The 22326-nt window shown below is 30.9% G+C and overlaps 1 protein-coding gene across 2 annotated transcripts; it reads left to right on the top strand.

The window, feature by feature from the left end:
- Window positions 1–2797: 2797 nt before the first annotated feature.
- On the top strand, window positions 2798–19928 carry LOC134687396 (protein henna-like). Of its 2 annotated transcripts, none has more exons than XM_063547654.1 (13): window positions 2798–2993; window positions 8702–8824; window positions 9207–9384; window positions 9750–9838; window positions 10296–10363; window positions 13498–13548; window positions 14060–14205; window positions 15075–15210; window positions 15945–16071; window positions 16456–16551; window positions 17218–17351; window positions 17667–17782; window positions 18434–19928. In XM_063547654.1, exons 1-13 carry the CDS (start codon window positions 2910–2912, stop codon window positions 18490–18492), a joined length of 1407 nt encoding a protein of 468 aa, XP_063403724.1. In that variant the 5' UTR covers window positions 2798–2909; the 3' UTR covers window positions 18493–19928. The 2 variants fall into 2 exon arrangements, with proteins under 2 accessions (XP_063403724.1, XP_063403725.1); XM_063547655.1 differs by lacking the exon at window positions 2798–2993 and adding an exon at window positions 4802–5019.
- Window positions 19929–22326: the final 2398 nt, after the last annotated feature.

The following is a 22326-nucleotide window of genomic DNA, read 5'->3' as shown; positions in this document are numbered from 1 at the left end:
AAATGGTACATGATGACTTAACTATACATGTATCTGATTTATAATTTATAAACAAATAATTTAAAAGTTGTATGTTTCTCGAATATTTTAAATATAGTTGTGAAAATAAATAATCAGCCCTTTGCTTTAATGAAATGTAAAAATATTGCTTCAATAGTGCAGAAAATAGATAACATGACATCTAAGTTTACAAAAATAAATAACCGATCCAAAACAAATCCTCCTATAGTAAGTGTTGTTCAAGGGTTTAAGAAAAACTTACTATATCGAGATATTCAGAATAAGCAAAATATTATTTCCAGCAACTCTCTTATAATATCAGATGTACGGAGAAAATAAGCATAAGTTATATAATTTACTTTAGCATTCATTACATTTGTAATGATAAGGGCGATGAAACGGATCTTTAAATTTTACAGTTTTTGGGAAAAGGGAGATAACTCAATTTAAAATATATGTTCCATAGTTACGTATAAAAAAAAATAGAAGATGTGATATGTTTGACAATCAGACAACTCTACATAAGAGACTAAATGACACAGAAATTACCAACTATAGGTCACCGTACGGCCTTCAACAATGAGATAAGCCCAAACCGCATAGTCAGCTATAAAAAGCCAAGAAATGACAAATGTAAAACAATTCAAACGAGAAAAGGCTAACGGCCTAATTTATAAACAAAAATGAACGAAAATCAAATATGTAACACATCAACAAACGTCAACCACTGAATTAAAGGCTCCTGACTTGGGACAGAAATCAGTATGTTTAGGTTATGTCGCATCTCCTGACGCCTTTAATAGCACTCTCCTGCTAGAGTGTTCATCCTCTGGTAAGATTGTAATATTTTATTGTTAAATATCTTTTTGAGGACTTCTACCTTGTGAAGAAGGACGCTTACAGCCGATTAAGCGTGTATGTTTTGTGTTCAATAAAGATTCATGTACATATTACAGTATTTTTTCACTCGTCATGCGTACGGGGCGCCGAATGGGACTCTTGTGGTTTTGTACAAAATTCAATTCTGTCATAACAAAATCATTTTTGTCTTACAAAACAATGTGCTACAGACTTGTTTTGTGAGAACTTCAATTTTGTGATGACAAAATTCATTTTTGTAGACAAAATTCATATTTGTCATGACAAAAGTCAATCTTGTCTTAAAGGTATGCAAATATAAACATATTTGCATACAAAATTGACTTTTGTTACCTGATATAGAAATTAAATCACAAAAGTCAATTGTGTACGGTAAGATTCAATTTTGTGAGACAAAATTGACTTTTGTGAGACAAAATTGACTTTTGTGAGACAAAATTGACTTTTGTGAGACAAAATTGACTTTTGTGAGACAAAATTAACTTTTGTTGAGACAAAATTCAATTTTGTCATTTTTGTTGAGACAAAATTCAATTTTGTCATTTTGGTTGAGACAAAATTCAATTTTGTCAATTTTGTTGAGACAAAAGTCAATTTTGTCAATTTTGTTGAGACAAAAGTCAATTTTGTGACGACAAAATTCATTTTTGTGATGACAAAATTCAATTTTGTTGTTACAAAATTGACTTTTATGAGACAAAATTGACTTTCGTGAGACAAAATTGACTTTCGTGAGACAAAAATCAATTTTGTTGAGACAAAATTCAATTTTGTTAATTTTGTTGAGACAAAATTCAATTTTGTCAATTTTGTTGAGACAAAATTCAATTTTGTCAATTTTGTTGAGACAAAAGTCAATTTTGTCAATTTTGTCTCACAAAAGTCAATTTTGTGTAACAAAAGTCAGTTTTGTGTAACAAAAGTAATTTTTGTGTAACAAAAGTAAATTTTGTGTAACAAAAGTCGATTTTGTATGCAAATTAGTTCACAGAAACCAAACTAAACTAATTGAAATACAAAATTGACTTTTGTCGCTCAATTTTCAAATTAGGTAACAAAAGTCAAGTCTGTGTAACAAAAATGAATTTTGTCATGACAAAAGTGACTTTTGTCCGCTGATAGATAATTTTGTATGACAAAATTTCAAATTTGTAGTATGATACAAATTTTGTTAAACTGAACTCATTTTTGTTGAACAAAAGTCACTTTTGTCCGTACAAAATTGAATTTTGAGTACAAAACCACAAGAGTCCCATTCGGCGCCCCGTAATGCGAGTAATATTTTCCACTGGACATTAAAACAAAACCATAGTTATAATCATCTTAACTGGTTTTGATGTTGATCGTATGTTTTTTTTTTTATTTATTAAAATCTCATTTAGACAAGTTCATAAGATCGTACATTTTGATATTCAAATCAGTTTTAATTCTTACTGAGTTCATTTTCGTGATTCTATTTACACGTACTCATGAAATAAACTGAATGTAATATATTTTTATAATATACTTCATGTTCTTCAATTGTTTCTAATGTTATTATGTTTCGATTATTTTTGCTCATCTGGGACCCTCATATAGGGAATAAAATTATTATTCTTAATTATTATTTGTCTTATTCTTATTCCTATTCATCTTTACCTTAATTGCAAGATCTTTAAACTGCGGGCGTTTTCTTTCAAAATTAAAGTTCTTTATATCATCTGATAGTGATTACAAGTGCTCATTTAACGGCTTTGTCATGCAAATGATTCCTATTGTATTTTGTTTTGATAAAAGATCTTTCCAATCTTGGCCCATCACTTCACACTGTCTATATCTATATAAGTTTGTCTGTTTTTACGTTTAATAGGCTTATCACAAATGGAACAAAGGTGTGTCAGGTTTAACCAATGAAATTCTTTGTTTTCATGTTTTGACCAATAATATTATTTATTCCATTTAAAGCAATGTGAAGGTCGTGACTATTACGGTAAACTCGCCAACTGTAAAAGTAAATACGGGCAGCATATTTGCATTATATTAATCTAAACATGGACAATGGAATCAGTTCTAAGGTCGGTAATGGCCCGACCCCCGAGAAACGACAGAAGATTGAAAATGGAACAGGATCTGGGGTAAGCGTAATCAGTTTTTTATAATTAATTTCTGTATGGAAAGTTTTGGAAATGCAATTTGATAAGCATAATGATATTGAATGCCCTTCAATATGTGCAATGGTATTAACTATAGTCCTTTTAATATATTTATTTAGAAACTAATCGCAAAATTCGTAAATATATGGATGACATACATTTTTTTTATTGATTTCACAAAGAGAAGACCCAAGGTTGTGATTGATTTCCTATAACCATACCAAATACAATCTAATTTAACAGATACTGACCCAATATGTTATAACAAATGGAGCGTCCTGACTATGTATCAGGAACAGTCGGGTTTTGTTTTTTGTTGGTGAACAGGACAAAACCATTATTTTGTAATTGCACAAGTCTTCTTCGTTTAACCAAGTTCGCCTACAAAAACGATTCATTATATTTTGACATGTTCTTCAGTATAAAATTCCCTTTTTGTTTATAAATGTGTCAGTTCATTCAGTTTAAGTGTTTGTATATAAATTGTATGTAATTTGTCATTTTACAGGTTTAATCATTTCCTTTAAACAAATCCGCGTTTATAAATAAGTATGTTTACTTATTGTATTACAAATATAACGTTTGACATAAAGTTTTACAATGAATCCCATGGTGTTCATAATGGTATAAATATTTTTTTTCTTTTTTTCTATTTTCTCTTTTAATGCGAACATTTAAAAGTTACTGGTCATGTCCCTTGGTCAATTCTCGCCTTCCCCAAAAACGTTTCTCATACAAGGAAAGGGGGAGGCACATAGTGCTCATGAACAAATCCCGCTTATTTGTATTCAAATTTCCCTTTTTTCCTTCTTGTTCACAATTCAAACCTTTTTAAGCCCTATATCCTGCAAAAGAGTGTCATTCCTAGCATACAAATAAAAGAAGGGGGGATTCAAGTACATATCAGGTAGTATATATGTATTGATGTTTACAAATAACTGTGACGCTCTTGTGGGAAATAATGATCCAATATATGAAGTTTCGGGGAAAAAAATGTAACTGAGGACACGAATGACCCCCTTAATTTTACCTATGATACCATAAAATAGAAGATGTGGTATGATTGCCAATGAGACCATTCTTCACAAGAGACCAAATGACACAAAAATTAAAAAATAGTATGTGAAAATACTTGTGGGACTTAACTCCCCTTTCGTCCAACAGCGGGAGCATGACCATTGCTTTGACAGTTATAACAAGCGGTCTCACAGCGACTTTTTAGCACATAGGAGTTTAATACACGCAATATAATGACTTCGCTACTGCTGGGTGCATCAATACCCCATAAATTAGTCACGTAGATGACAGCAAATTGCATCGATTGTGTAGGTATAGGTATAATCTTTGGTTAGCTTGCTTGCTAGCTGAACCGTGAAGTCATTATAAGTTAGGTAAATCACCCTGATTAAAGAGTAAACTAGTCCAACAGATGACGAATATATCTGAATATAGGAATAGAATACTCAGAAAGGAGGGTAGAATACCTCACCTAATAATGAGATCTCATTTCATCTAGCAAGCCAGTTAACCAAAGATCCTAGTACCTTTACCTACACATTTATTGCATTCTGCTGTAAAAGCATTAAATTAAATTAAAAGGGACGTTGTTTTTTTCAATTTTATAACCATTTCCTCTAATAAATATACGTCTGAAAAATATGCAGATTTCAAATTTGCATCCTTTTCTTTTTATTTATTCACATGACCTCTAGGGCATATTAATTGAATGGGGGTCGACAGGTGTATACAACAGTGATGCAATTATAAAGGAAAATGATGAAATACAAGTAACTATACATTTCATTGTCGATCAAAAATGTCAACCGTATATAAACCGATGATTGAAGGTTTTCGGATATGGTATAAATGCATTCGAAGTATACATACAATACTAAAATTAGACGGACCCATGCACAGCTGGCGAGTTTAGAATTCTATCCATATTGGATATAAAGAGTTAATTTATTTTATTATAAATATGGAAGGATTTATGTTTTATTGTATTCAGGTCAGTTTAATGTTTTACACTAATGCCCTTGCTTATTTAAACGTTTTTTTGATCGCTATATAAGAATTTTTAATCGGCTTATAAATCTTTGTTTACATTTTATTTTTGATGTACGATTGCAACATTATTCAATTGTCAATTCAGCTAAATGATAACTTTGATAACATTGATCATTATCTGAGTTTACGCAGTCATTATAGTGACCTACGCCTACGCAATGGTGCTGTATGACTTGAGCAAAGACATATATGTCTATGATTTGAGATTAAAGAAATGAAAACTTTGTAAAAGTTCGTGTTTATGTCAGTTATTGAATTACTAATTTATTTCGGAAAGTTCGGAATTTTGTGTCTTGATAGGAGCCTTTTGGTGGTTGCATATATTAATAGAACTTGCACAACTTTGGATGTTTCCAAAATATAGCTGACATTCATTTTGTAGCCGGACACAACGCGATAAATTATAATATTGAATATAAAAATAAAGTTTAAAGTCTTAATGTAATACAATTGACCGTGTTCTTAAATCAGATACAACTTTCTTTAACGCAAATTCGTATTTGCAATATTGTGCATAGGCAATGGACACATCCATCTAGAACATCAATACCAATATTTAATATTCAAATTATTCGTGTGTTATGAATTGATGTGCGTTATTCGATAAATAGAGTTAAGTAATCGTCTAGTATATAGCACAATTTCATACCCGAATGTGAAATTTGTTAAAAGACAGACTAGCATTGACAAAATTCTTTGGACACAAAATTCATTTTTACTATATATTGCACCGAAAATAGGACAGTATATCTAGTTGGAAGCAAAGACTGTTTAAACACTAGCTTTAGCAATATACAGACACATTTGCTGATCTTTTTAATTTGTCTTCGTGAATGGATAATTTACTATTTTAAGATGCTATTTGCAAAAATAGAAAAAGGGATTACTGTTTGTCTATTTGAACAGTGGCTGTTGTATAATGAATCAATTTGTATGTATTATAATTATTCATCTCAAGGCGATATATAATCTTCACAGCAATTTTCTGTAGAACATTACGATTTGTCATTATACGTCGCGACACTTTTTATTCATAACTTAACCTAGATCAGAAGAAGATCAGACGGGTCATTTTTATAGTCCGAGATTGCTCTGACATCCCACGTCTGGCAAACAGACGTTGCATGGACTTCAGAACAATCTTGATCTACATTTTTTATTGTTTGATTATTATAGACAACCATACCGCGCAGTATGTGCGCCTCTTATATTATGGAAATGTATCGGAGTTTCATAAAATTACGATTTTCAAGTTTTCTTACATATTAATTGATGTAGGCTTTTTAACAATTATAGAAGGTATTAATTGTAGCCGTTTAGTCGATTGTCCAGGTTTCTATACAATGTAGCCGTTTAATCGGTTTTCGTGTTATATTTACCATGTAGCTATATTTTTGTTTTTTTTAGATAAGTACGCGCTATAATAATATGTTCCCCATTGACACCCATAGATAGTGAATTTGTCGACTTCCCAACAAATCTCGGAGTACCCCGTTTTTACTTTTAATACATAAAGGAAACATAAGCGGGTGTAATTTTATTATCAACATGAATAACTTTTGCGTTAACTGCATTTTTTACACAATGAATGTTTTTCCACTAACCTGTCTTCAACAAACAAAAAAACAACCGAGTTGAACTCGGATAAAACTACATTTGAATTTAAGTCGTCCAAACCCCAGTGTTCGAGCGATATTATCCGGAAATATACTATACATTAAAATAGTGCATGAGAAAATATTCTTCATTCATAAATTACTTTAATGTATAGTTCATTCAAGAGAAAACATACGCATGATTACATATTTGATCATATTTTATTCAAAAGAAAACATATGTTCGCATATTATAACCAAATGAAGAAGTACTTATACGTTCATAAACAACGGCATGTTTAATAAAAAGTTAAGAAACATGACTTAATGATTGTTGAGTTGAAAAACATTTTAATGCGTGGCCAAGTATACTTATTATTAATCACAAGTATTTTATGCAGAAATCGTTTCTATGGTAAATTTCCTCGGTACTGCGAAACGCGGAAGAGTACATGTATGATCACACACTATAGTATATTTTTGACACGTATCCCTTATATCTCAATACTATACAAAAAACGAAAACGAAAAACCCACATACTCAAATGAGACCAATAAAAGTAGAGAAAAAAAGTAGTGTAAAGCCTAAATTAGAAAGATAACAACACAGCTGTATTAAGCTATTTTGGTATCCAAATACAGGACAATACCGTAGATTCATCATTGAATATGGAAGGATTTATGTTGTATTGTATTCAGGTCAGTTTAACTTTAACGGTTTACAATTACTATCCCTAATATACATTCAATATCGTCCATTTTCACTGAACTAGCACACAACTATTTGACATATTCCCCATTTCCATTCTCAATTTTAATATAAAAAGGACAACAAATCTAACACCAAAAGACATGTTCTCATTTGAAAATTAATAACAAAATGTAACAATGTCCAACAAATTGACGAGGTTCTTCTGAACAATATGACCCCTTTACCGTTCAATCTTTTACATGATTGTGCTGAAGAATGTAAGTAAAGGTAATAAGTCATATTAACGTTACCATGAAGTTCATGTACCCACTTTACAGCCTTCATTGCATTTGTGTGTATTAACTATCTGCTATTTACAGTCAAAAACATGCAATGGTGTAATTGTCACTAATGAATCGAACCAGTTGTTCGCATGAAATGAGTTTTTTTTAATAAAGTTATATACAAATCCTTGACACACGATGTTAAACTCTCAAAGGGCTCATTTCTACCAAATAACCATACATGTATATATCAAATTCTCTTTTGAATCAATAATAATAATAAAATAACCTTTACAACTCCTTGTCAGATGTTCTCCAAAAATATGACCCATCGATAGCTTGGTGTTTTATGCTAGTACTAATTTCCTAAAGAATGTAGATTAAGGATGTGGTAGGCTTGCTTGCTTTGTTTGTGTAAAGGTTGAATTTGATTATTTGGTTATGTCCAATCAAATAAGGTGTATGTAGGTTTAACCTTGCCTAGTTATATTGTTTGCAGAAGACAATTTTAATTACAATGCTTAAGAAAACGTGTATACAAACATTTCCAAGCAAGTCAAATCAAAGTCCTTATCGACATACATTAGGAAATTAGCTCTATCAAACAGTTCTAGCTTGCTTTACAGTGCCCTAACTTTTTAGCCGACTGATAATTAATTCAAAGAGACATTGACAAGCGTTAGATTATAGTAAATGTCGCAATAGTCAAAAATAAATATTTAGGTCATTAGATTTAAAGTTAGTTAACACAAATAATATTATTCAATTCTCGGTCAATATTTGTTTTCTTGGTTGAACAAATAAATAAATATATACTATATTGATTGTTCTTTATTAGACCATTTGCTACCTATTGTATATAGACCTACATGTATTACCTGACTACTTGGACAGAAACGTGAGAAGACGACTTCAAGATAACCTGATCTACATAGATATTATAAATGTCTATAGATACGTGTGCAGTGAACATGTAATTCTGTGAGAGACATGCATGAATAAAAACTAAAAAAAATGAGTATTCATAATAATGCACATTTCGGTTTATTACAGCATTCGTCCGTACAGTACCATGGATATCTAGATGAAAAACAGGATTACGATGGCAGCTTTAGCTTAATCTTTACATTGCCCGAGAAAGTTGGGGCACTTTGTGGAGCATTGAGAATATTCGAGGCAAGTAAATTAAGTGAAAAATATATATTCAAAATATTTACTCTTAAAAAAAACCTTACTAAATCATACACGTGTATTCAGAACAAGTGCCTTTAGATACAGAAAGATATGGTATGAGTGCCAATGAGACACCTCTTCATTCAAGTCACAATTTATAACAGTAAACTAGTTAAGGTCAAGGTATGTATGAAAGTTACAAGTGTATTATCATTTAAACACGAATAAGAAGACACATATACAGATAAAAGAAAACCATCGACACCATGTAAAAAAAGGTAAAAAAAAATACACCTCACGATGCATTAAATATGTACATGTATTACTTTAAATTTCTTTCATATTTTATTGTACCACGAATAATGAGCGGCTACAATTATTTCAGAAACACCGTGTGAACCTTCATCATATAGAATCTCGTCCCTCCAAACAAGACAAGGCGTTGTATGCGTTCTTCGTATCATGTGACAACAAAACAGGAGGACTCAAAGAAGCCATACAAGAACTTAAGGAGAAATCTACGACATTTAGTATATTGTCAAGAGATTCTGATAAAGATGCTAGTAAGTTTATTTTTTTTAAAACTAATTATGAATAAGAGTTCCAAGAAATTTAAAAAAAATCGTTTCTACCGAAACGTTGCAAACATAAAGAGTACTTTATTTGCTGTTTTCAATGAGTATGCAAAGCTCTCTTGCTTTTAAGAGGCCAGAATCAACAGTCTGATTATTATATCACTTGTTGCGCATAATTCTAAATTAATAACCATGTGTATAGTTCTGATAAAAACCAATACACAGATTAGAAACGGTATTTGTTGCATATACTTTTAAGCCGAGGCTTGAAACATTCGAAAATCAGTGACGCGATTTCTCTATAAGTTCCAGCATAAATACATTTTCTATAAACATTTTTTTGTTTACCACAGTTCCATGGTTTCCACGAAAGATTGTTGAACTGGATCGTTTTGCAAACCAGATTTTAAGCTACGGATCAGAATTGGATTCAGATCACCCTGTAAGTTTAGAAATTTTTGTGTAATTTCTTTAAAAGTTTGATATATTTTGATAATATGTTATTGAAATAACTTTATTTGTTCTATACATAGATTTGTACCACAAACATTAGCGTAAGTAATATACGTACATATAGGATAGTATTCACAGCACAAGGTAAATAAACTCATCATAGATACGAGGATAACAACAAAAAAATATGCCAGACGCGTAACTTAATATCATCCTTTCAAAAACTGCAGAGTGAGTATCATGGTGCCATGCAATTTGATACTCACTTTTTATAACATATATATATAGAGAGAGAGGAATGTAAATAACCAATTAAAACAATAAAATTCACAATATTATAAACTTAATCTTTTTTACTCCTTTTGCCTTTGGTTCCTTCATTTTCATTGATTTACATTTTCCGCAATGGAATTATTACTTTGATAAAATTATCATTTCCTTAACAGGGGTTTACTGACAAAATTTACAGAGCAAGACGAAAAGAGTTCGCAGACATAGCATTTAATTACAAACAGTAAGTAAACATTGTTATTGATGCATGCATAGAATATTTACTAACCTCTTCGTGTCTGTCAGCACATAAGACCTCAACCAGTACTCACCACATTTGCCTGTCTTTTGCGTTCTTCTCAATATCCTTTCAGGTTTCCCCAATGGTCTTTCATCTCAGTGTCTACCATTCTTCGCCAGGTCTCGTTTGGCCTCCTTCTTTTTCTTCTACCATCAAGTGTTCATCGTAAATCTAACTTGGTGATATCCTCATTTCCTTTTCTGAATACATGACCAATCCAATGCCATCTCTTCTTTTTAATCTCTGTCTTCATACAACATTGATTGGTTTTGTGGTACATGTCTTCGTTGGTTATATTATTGGGCCAGAATATCTTACAGATTTCCTCAAGCATTTGTTATGGAATTAATAAAGCCTTTTCATGTCTGATTGAATTATTTTCTAGTGTTCTACCCATATAGAAGGACTGATTTTACATTGCTGGTGTATATTCTGAGCTTTGTTTTCAGGCTGATTGACCTCCTCTTCCATATGGGCAGAATTCATATCTGGCTTTGCTAGTTCTGGCTCTTATAGCTTGGTTTTCTTCTTATTTATAGTCAGGCCTATACTTTGCCCTGTTTCATTCAGTCTGTTGGTTTTGTTCTGCATGATGTTCCTGTTGCTGGAAAAAAAGACATATGTCATTAGCAAAGTATAAATCCTCTAGAAAACAATTCATGGTCAATCTGCTACCTGTAACTTCATTTTCCAGTGTTGTTCTCATACACCAATCTATTGCTATGATGAATTAGGTCGGAGATTCATATCTTATTTTTGTAATGAAAATAATCTGGAGGGGATAATTTTATATAGGACTTATACAGCCCGTAACAGAGAAGTGATCGAATTCGCGTTTCTTTACCGTCAGAATAAGTTACGTTATCGACAAACTTATTTCAGAAGTGACATAATTTAATTTTCTTCATCGACAAAATATTGCATGTCCAACGTGTAAGTTTTCATTGTTTAAGTCGAAGTTTTTTTAACACAGTAAAACATTTTTTATAATCAACCTCTGTCATTGGCATTTTCATTTTAACGGTAAAGGATCAAATACGGGATCTCCGACATTTCTATCATTTGTTATTCAACACTGTTATAGTTTTTCTTTCGTCTGATACAGAATACCCCATATCTTTTCATTTTCATACCTATCTGTTTATTATGTTCCCGGAATTATGTCAATCATACATTGTTGCAATATCGACACGCTTGTACTTTGTCACAGAAAAAAATGAAATAAATTTCCTTCAAATCGAAGTATAAAATACAAATGTACCCTTTGACATTTGAAATGTTGAAGACAAAATTGCTCTATATCTTAAGTTATTGACGAATATTTGAAATTTAAACCTCTATCAGATGTGATGTACGGCATTTCATTTCATCATTGGTAATGATCCATATCTAACAGAGAAGAGATATTCATAATTCTCAGAAAGTTTTCGTAAATATTGTTAGATACCACTAATCGTTCCAACAATCAAGACAACAGAGACAAACAGGGAAAAAAATATGAAAATGAAAAGATATGATGTTAGCATGTTCAGGGAGACGGCACTCAATTAAAAAAAACCTAAATGATGTTTTAAGGAACTGTAGAGGTCTCCACAGGTTTTCAACAAGGGTAGAATTCAAAACCTTGAATATGAAAGACTCGAAATCCATAATAATTTTTCTGTGCGGTAGTTACATCTACAAAATCCAATCATGTAAACGACATATAATACATGTATATTTATACATGTATACTTATATATTGGGAATTTATTTTTGTTTCCAAACAGAATTATAAGGTTATGTATAAGTGCCTCCGTTCACTGTACAATTGTAAATTGTTTTCCTAAAGACCAGCAAGTTCACGTAGTCATAAAAAAGTCGTATAATTTACGTTATCGAACAAAATATCAGAAATACGGATATATTTGAATGGTTAGGAAATCCGTTTCCCCTACATGTTTTAAAAGTCAAAGAAAAATGTTTTCCCTGATACAAACGTTTTAAGAACCAGCTTTGTGTAACCTGTAGACAAATTCGACTGTTTATAAGGAAGTTAATATGTTTACTCTGACTTGAAATTATCTTTTAGAACTTTATTAGTAATTGAGAACCTACGTTGTTTATGCATGGGTAATAGGTGAAATGTTGCATGATCCCTCAAAATGACAGCAAGCGCAGTTTTCCGGACGATTTTCATTTGTACACTGCTAAAAGCTGTCAGGTCCTGACCATGGTATATTTTTCTATATTTTTACTAAAAAAAAAAAAATCTTTGTGTGTGCCATTGCAAGAATATTTTTCTCGTTATTTTGTAATATTAAAAAAAAATCTCAACAAAATTTTCCCGATTAAACTGTTCTTAAAAAAAGTTTGGCATGTGAAACGGACGAAGACGTATTCTAACAGAAGTACAAATACCAGTCCTCCCTTTTGTGTATACATATGAGAAAACATTTCAAAGTTATTGATTGAATTCAAATCCAACACACATACGGTACACATTATAGTCCGAAAAAATAAAGGACTTCATTCCTATCAAACACCTTTTTAATTGTTTTTATTCTTTTTTTTTCTGTTCTGACTTTGAAGAAATTACTACTTTTCGCCCAATCGAAATGGTGCATAGGCATATTTTGTTTCATATTATTATAATAATTTAATATTAGAACTATTTTCAATATTATCGGTATTAAACTTGATTATAGACACATGAAAGTTTGTCAGCATTGTCCATCTTTTTAACGTAAAAGTACCAATAGTTCGGTCACTACTCAATTGAGTTTGTCGATAACGTAGCTAATTTTGACGGTAAAGAAACATCAATTCGATCACTTCTCTGTTACGGGCTGTATTTAAATCACTTGTATGGACAACAATTTCAGCATTCACCATTTACTACAAAGATTAGTCTTATAATTTTAACACATTGAATAACTTTAGATAGTATGATAAGGAAACGATTTATAATTTTATATCATAAACAAATAATTTATTGAAGTATTAGAATTGCGAAATGTAAAAATAGCGTTTTATAATATATTAGCATGGAAACAAGAAATATCACTAAGTAAAACTGCTTTCATATTTTCTTTCAGTGGACAAGAAATACCAAGAGTTACCTACACACCGGCCGAAATTAAAACGTGGTATGTAAGCATTGGTAGAAGTTGATTTTAATTGTAATATGGGCTAGTTAATTACTTAGTTTGTAATATTTCGCTGTACGCATTGAGCTGTCGAAGTAGCAAATTTCATATTGTCGAAGGCGACAAGTGTTTCCAACAGTCTTGCACACAAAGACGTGATCTAACATTCGTGTAATTGCTTCCCAAATCTCCTCGAAAAATTATCTGCAGTGATTAATGTTATCAAATTTTGATTGTCGTTTACAGTCTTATTTCGGCATTGATGCTCAATCTTGTTAAAGCTAAAAAAAGAGTAATCATAAATGTTTATCAACAATAGGTAAAGACCCATGTTTCACTTTGGTAGCCGTTTAATCAGAATGAGAATCTATAAAATTGAGAATGGAAATGGGGAATATGTCAAAGAGACAACAACCCGACCATAGAAAAAACAACAGCAGAAGGTCACCATTGTTACATTCAAGAAAACTTCTAATCTGATTTCTATGGCATATATCTATTTTGTTTGTAGGGGGACCATCTTCAGAGAATTAACAAAGTTATACCCAACACATGCTTGTCGTGAGTTCAACCACATATTCCCCCTGTTGTGTGATAACTGTGGGTTTAAAGAGGACAACCTACCACAATTACAAGATATTTCAAACTTTTTACAAGGTAATTACCGTTAAAAAGTATAATAATTAATGTAGTAACATGGTTGGAAAAGAAGATTGATTATTGAACATCAAAGACATCTTCGATCAAAAAGAATTGTGAACAGCTGTGACAGAGAGCGAGAGAACTAGACACCATCAGTATAATAAAGCTTATTCATCGCATATTTTCAATATTGTAACACAATTAAACGCAATGCATTGTGAAAAAGCCGCCTCTGTTGATCTACCTTCATCAAGAAATTTTAAACACGAAATACCTGACAGTCACAGACGTAGAAGGTAAAAACACGCGAAGAGCTATGAGACCAAAGGTAACCTACAAAATACCCATTTTCTTCGGTCATCTTTACCTGAGTGAGTTGAAACGTTTTGGACTCGTCAACGGTGAATTGTAGAACAGAGCAGAATCATGTTTTAACGATTCACTGACTATTGAGTTGATGATACCCTCTGGGACTAACAGTTCATCAGTAGTTTTATCACCATCAGAGAACATTTGAAATTATTTTCACGTTTTGTTTGGCTTTATAAATATTTTGATATGAGCGTCACTGATAACTAATTTCACCAAACAAACCTTTATATAAGAACATTAGGTTTTCACAAACTTAAGATATAATGGTGCTACATAACCAGCTACATATATTAGCACATGTGCATTAAACAATAATTCCTATGATAAGTACTAAGAAATAGATATTTACTGAGATCAACATTAAATGCACGACGTTCATCGCCAATCGCCATGACTTATCTTGACAATAATTAAAATATTTAACCCTAAAAGTATGCATGTACAGAATTGTAAAACCAGCAACAACAAAAAAGAATCTAACACTAAACTTCCGTTCAATGAACTTTTTTTAGACTGCACAGGATTCAGATTACGACCTGTAGCTGGATTACTCTCGTCACGTGATTTCCTTGCTGGTCTAGCGTTTCGAGTATTTCATTCTACTCAATACATCAGACATGGATCAAAACCAATGTACACACCAGAACCGTGAGTAGTATTTATCGCTTTTTTTTAAAGATATCTGATTTTGCTTTATTTCATACACGTATGCCATGATATCTTAAGACTTTTTATATACAGTACTTATCACGTAATATCGAATAAATGGAAAGGTCACCAAACATTGTTAAAACTTAATTTTCGTCAAATGACATTTTTTGTTTTTCATTTTTTGTCTATTTGTTTTTTAAATAACACATTGCTTTCGTTTTAAAATAGACTAATTATGTTATTACAATACAGTAAACACAATTTACCTTGACATATTTGGTGTATTCATTGGACATAACTTTTTACGGAAATTTGTGCCAAAAATAGTCCTAACCTTGTTATTTTATATGACTAGCTAACCTTTAATTGTTAACATTGTTGACCGACATACGTGTTTTTGTCAAATGTACTCTTTGTATGTGCCTGTACCAAGTTAGAAATATGTTATTGAGTGGTTGTCGTTTAATGCTGTATTGTATTTTTTTCGTTCATTGTTTTGTACATAAATCACACTGTTTTTTTCCGTTTGAATTGTTTTACATTTGGCATTTCGGGACCTTTTATAGCTTTTATAGCTTACTATACGATATGGATTTTGCACATCGTTAAAGGGTATGGTGACATATAGCTGTTAACCATGTTAACCTCTATGCTATTTTGGTCTTTTGTGGAGAACTGTCTATTTGGAAGACCTTCCACATCTTCTTATTTTTATATTTCTATTTTCATAGAGATATATGCCATGAAGTACTTGGACATGTGCCTTTATTTGCTGATCCGTCATTTGCACAGTTCTCACAAGAAATTGGATTGGCAAGTCTTGGTGCACCAGATGAATACATTCAAAAATTAGCTACGGTTAGTTATAAAAACATATGATTTTGTTTAATGCTTGGCTATTTTTAGATGCAAACATTATTTTTCAACGTTTGTATTATTTGCAAAATAAATGACAAATCCCTATTGCATGTGAACAGAGTCAATATTCGTATATTCATACATTATAGAGCTACAGACCTTATTCATACATTATAGAGCTGAAAAAATTGGAAACGTTCATGTCTTACAATAAAAGATCGTTAGATGTTTACGTTATGGTTGTTTCGTGCTGAAACGCATGAGTGCCGCTAGTTCTCATTTTACCACTTTAATATTTTAACAACCATGAGTTTCGTAAAATTAATTTGATATCACACAAATACCACTGCATCACATTTATAAATATTGGTATTTACACTTCAGTGTTACTGGTTTACGGTTGAGTTTGGATTATGTAGACAAAATGGTGAAATAAAAGCTTATGGTGCTGGACTGTTGTCATCGTTTGGTGAATTACAGGTAAGTTAAATGATATGTTGACATTGTAGGAATATGAGAATCCGACTAGTTTTTATAATCCAAAATTGGGACGCAGTTAGAGTATCAAATCAAATAGTATTTGATTGGTGTATAGATTACAGTTGAGTTAGATTAACCGTCGAGTGGTAACAGCAATCCATACCCTTCCTGAGCACCTGATAACGTGGTTTTTTTATCTTCCGCTTCTTTGTAAATTACTATACTTAACTTACAGTATATTAGACCAACTTAATGAGAAAGTGCACAAATTCGAGGTAAGGTTCGCTCTTGTCATCATTTTGACGTGCATTTCTCTCTTAATCTTGAACGTTCGTGGAAAATATAACATCTTACAGTCGAAAATATAGATATGGTTATATGCCCCCCTCCCACCACCATTTCATGCTCCGTTTACTTTGACATATTATAATGGGTACCTTTTAAATTTTGACTTGAATGGGGAGTTGTCTCATTGCCATTGATACCACATCTTCTTTTATCTGATAACAAATTAAGAAACAGAAATCCGTCTATTTCTTTGTCTGTAGATGGGGAACACGCAGTTGGGAAGGGGGGTATAAAAACCAGAACCAAAAAGAACCACCATAAGAAGACGTTATGCTTACGTAGATAACTAAGAGCTGATGTTTCTGGTACTTTTTTTAGTATTGTGTAAGTGACAAGCCTGAAACAAGATCATTCGAACCAGCAAAGACAGCTGAACAACAATATCCTATCACAGAGTTCCAGCCAATCTATTATGTAGCAGATAGCTTTGATTCGGCTAAGGATAAGATGAGGTAATATGAGTGATAATATCCTAGAAGTCAATATGTATCTATCTATATCTATACATCGAACCATTAATGTTAATAAATGCCATCACTAAACATCTAAAGACAAAAGGTAGAATTTTTTTTAAAGTTGTCAATGAGCAACTTTGTACTCATACTAAAAATTATCTTACCGAAAACTATATTTTTTTCTATGAGAACAGTTCTTTAAATACAACTGAATGTTAGTACTGAACTTCTCTATATCGAACTGTCAACCTTTTCCCTTAAGAAACTTTTGAAAGTGTGATCACAATTATAAACTGATTTTCTGTCTTTCAGGGCATTTGCATCTACTATACCAAGACCTTTCAGTGTCAGATACAACCCTTACACACTATGTGTTGAGGTTATTGACAGCAAAGATCAGATAATCAATCTTACAAAGACAATCAAAGGTAATTTTATACACAATTATCGTTGTAAATAGTCAAAAGAGATGTTAGTAAGTATAGATGTTAAAAGAAATTTATTACAAATTCATATTGAAGTTATCACCACTTCAACACTAACGGCGGAGCCCAAACATTTAGTTTGATTTGAATAAAAGATCGATAATTTAGTATGTCTGTCTAACTCTTTTATGCAGTTTATGATATGAAAAATTTCCTTGAACTGTCAAAAAATAGAAATTCCTTCATAATATAAGCTTCAAGTGGAAGAAATATTCTGTAAGAAAGAATCGGTATAGAATATTTATTCTAAAAGCAACATATATTATGACATAACTTATAACTAAGTGTCAAGTGGAACGTTTTATATGGAACAAATATTCCTTGACAGAACAACGGGATTCTCAAAAGAAGAATTCAAAAATGGTACATTATTATGAAAGAAATGCTAACCCTCCCGCTTATCATTTTAGAGATTGATGATTCTTATTCTGTAGTTTTGTTTTTAGAATATGTGTACTGTTTTGTCTTTTTGTCAGGTGTTGGCATTGATTTTTACACTCCCCTTCGTATATGCTTACTTGTTAAAGACAATAACTGGAATAACCAATTTAATATTCAATATGATATTATTACATTCTTTCTTTTTTCATACAGGCGATTTATCACTTTTGGAGGATGCTTTGGCAAAGTTGGGAAACAACAAAAAAGCATAATTATCATATCCTGTGGTAGTAAACATCTGACCACGGATCATACACATGACAAGAACTTGATCTTTTTTTTTATCTTTGTTGGACTTTTTGTTTATGTTCTGTTTACAAAACAAAACTTAGTTTTCTCCTTAAACAATATACAGGTTTACATTGTTGATAATCTACAACGGAAAATAGCTAATTTTCCACTCACACTGTCAAATATGTTTTTAATATATGTTACATTGTTGATTTTGTTTTATTTTAATTTTCACACATAACGAGAATTTTAACTGATATATATCCATTTAATGTTTTACTTATTTCATATGATGTTACATTGAAACATTGTATATATTTGTGAATAGAACGATTTTAATAAAGATATGAATTGATTTCATTTATATAGAGGATTTTAATTCTTGAAGTTATTAAATTTGAGTATGGGTTTATTTATATTTACTCTAAATATCAACACAACAATGATAAACCTGTTGTTTTTCCCTCGACGGGATTTGACTCCTGTATATATAACATTCTATATAGTTCGATTATAATTAGAAAAGAAATTTTGCTCTCTCAACCAAGTACCATTGTTCTTGACAGATAACATTTGTGAATACATTTTAAAGTATGTCGAAGTTGTGCTTTATTTCAATCATTGCAATGTAATTAAAGATATAGGACAGTATTGATTTAATGTAATAATTTTGTTTGCAACATTGTTATCTTAAAATGTAAAGTTTTATATCAAAAACTCAATAGGGCATAGTATACAGAGATTATAGAAAGTGGTTATTTTGGCATACGGCATGCAGGATTTGCTTTCAAACTACTAAACTAGGTTGAAGGATTCTTGCGTTTTCATATTTTTAATTGTTTACACATTATACATGTTATATTATATATAAATGTTTTTGAAATGACAAACATTTGGGATACTGGTATCTAGTCACATATTTTTATTACACGCTGATATTTCCAAGAGTGGAGATCCCCTTACTATCTGGCAATTCTAATCGATATAACGAAATAGTTTTTAAAAGACCGGCTTTTTAGTGAAAACTTTATTTGAATTTATTATAATCTGCTCTGGCACTTTTTAATTTCATAAAAAAGTATATTGTTATATTTTGATACATATATGTTATGTTTTTTTAACTGCCAAAATTTAAATACTTTTTAAATATATAAGTTTATCCTTGCTAAGTGGCATTGAGAACGATATTTTAAATACTGAGAAAGTAATGTGCAGAATTTGATTAAATTAGGATATAGCTACAAGAGCTTACATTAGATATCTTAAAAAAAAGATCACCAAGTTAACCAGAAATATTTGCGAAAGTATGCTTGTATATTTGATGTAATAATTGTCCTAAAACCACAGATGTTATTAGAAATTGTTATTTTATTCATGTTTGATGCGTTATTTGTTGACAATAAACAGGTGATATATGTGATGTGTTCATGTCTCCATGTCCATGTATGACAAGAAATTAATTACGCATGTGACACCATATGTATTGTTTTTCTGTAATACATCACTGAATTTTAAATAGGTCAGGTATATAGTAGTCACGTTACCCTACAAATCATGTGTAAATTGACTGTGTAGATTACATTGTGCAAAATCAAAGTTTATTACAAACTTTATTTAATTATTTTTCAATTTGCACAATCTTCTCCAATACAAATACTTTTCAATAGAAACTATTATTGTTTTTGTGACAAAAAGTAAAATCACAAAAATACTGTACTCCCGAGGAGAATTCAAAACGAAAAGACCCCAATCAAATGACAAAATCAACAGCTCAAACACATATAAGTAAGTAAGTAAGTAAGTATATCATTTATTATAGAAACATGTGTAGTATATATAATATTACATAATAAGAATACATGCACATACAGTAGTTAAATAAATTTACACCCGGCCCGTTGTACGGGGGGCCGAATGGGACTCTTGTGATTTTGTACTCAAAATTTAATTTTGTACGGACAAAAGTGACTTTTGTTCAACAAAAATGAGTTCAGTTTAACAAAATTTGTATCATACTACAAATTTAAAATTTTGTCATACAAAATTATTTATCAGCGGACAAAAGTCACTTTTGTCATGACAAAATTCATTTTTGTTACACAGACTTGACTTTTGTTACCTAATTTGAAAATTTGGCGATAAAAGTCAATTTTGTATTCCAATTAGTATAGTTTGGTTTCTGTGAACTAATTTGCATACAAAATCGACTTTTGTTACACAAAATTGACTTTTGTGAGACAAAATAGACAAAATTGACTTTTGTCTCAACAAAATTGACAAAATTGACTTTTGTGAGACAAAATTGACCAATGTGATCAACAAAATTGACAAAATTGACTTTTGTGAGACAAAATTGACCAATGTGATCAACAAAATAAATTGACAAAATTGAATTTTGTCTCAACAAAATTGACAAAATTGACTTTTGTCTCAACAAAATTGACAAAATTTAATTTTGTCTCACGAAAGTCAATTTTATCTCATAAAAGTAAATTTTGTTGTTCCAAATTGAATTTTGTCGTCACAAAAATGAATTTTGTCATCACAAAATTGACTTTTGTCTCTACAAAATTGAAAAAATTGACTTTTGTCTCAACAAAATTAACAAAATTGACTTTTGTCTCAACAAAATTGACAAAATTGATTTTTGTCTCAACAAAATTGACAAAATTGACTTTTGTCTCAACAAAATTAACAAAATTGACTTTTGTCTCAACAAAATTGACAAAATTGAATTTTGTTTCACAAAAGTCAATTTTGTCTCACAAAAGTCAATTTTGTCTCATAAAAGTCAATTTTGTCTCACAAAAGTCAATTTTGTCTCACAAAAGTCAATCTTACCTCACACAATTGACTTTTGTGATTTAATTTCCATATCAGGTAACAAAGGTCAATTTTGAATGCAAATATGTTTATATTTGCATACCTTTTAGACAAAATTTACTTTTGTCATGACAAATATGAATTTTGTCTACAAAAAAGAATTTTGTCATGACAACAATGAATTTTGTCTACACAAATGAATTTTGTCTACACAAATGAATTTTGTCTACACAAATGAATTTTGTCATCACAAAATTGAAGTTCTCACAAAACAAGTTTGTAGCACATAGTTTTGTAAGACAAAAATGATTTTGTGATGACAGAATTGAATTTTGTACAAAACCACAAGAGTCCCATTCGGCGCCCCGTACGTTGGACCTATAAGTCACTTTAAACCTAATGTTCAAATGTGTAATACGCAATGTGATTGTTACTTATAAAGAAGTTCCTTTCTTTTACAGAAAAATAAATTTAAATATTTATAATGAATGGATAACAACTTTCATATTCGTGACTTTGTATATACATTTTCTTATGTAGAAAATGGTAAATTAAACCTGGTTTCATAGCTAGCTAAACCTCTTAAAATGTTTGAAGACGCTAGGACCCTTCAGCAGATTCTGATATTGTCTCTGAGTTAAAAAAAAAAATATTTACGAATTAGACATATTAACTTCCACCACTTCAACATAATATGAAATAGAACAGTAAAACGGTGATGTTGATTTGACGGAAGACGCACCAATGAAGATATTTGTAAAAGAGTGACTCAGTTATAAATATTTTCTCAAATGGATACATATTGATGTGTGTGTATACGTCAATTTTTTGTTGTTGAAATATTCAATTAGTATTCCTACAAATAGAAGAACTGTCCTTCTAATTTTAGCAGTGCTGCCAAAACTAATATATAATTCACAAGTATGATAATTTTACTTATATGACAATAAAAGAATATATTGAAATCTCCCCCAAAATATGTATACCTATTT

Source organism: Mytilus trossulus, chromosome 10 (genome assembly GCF_036588685.1).
Source record: "Mytilus trossulus isolate FHL-02 chromosome 10, PNRI_Mtr1.1.1.hap1, whole genome shotgun sequence".
NCBI lineage: Eukaryota > Metazoa > Mollusca > Bivalvia > Mytilida > Mytilidae > Mytilus > Mytilus trossulus.
The sequence above is the reverse complement of the archived record's forward strand: the minus strand, read 5'-3'. Positions and strand labels throughout refer to the sequence as shown.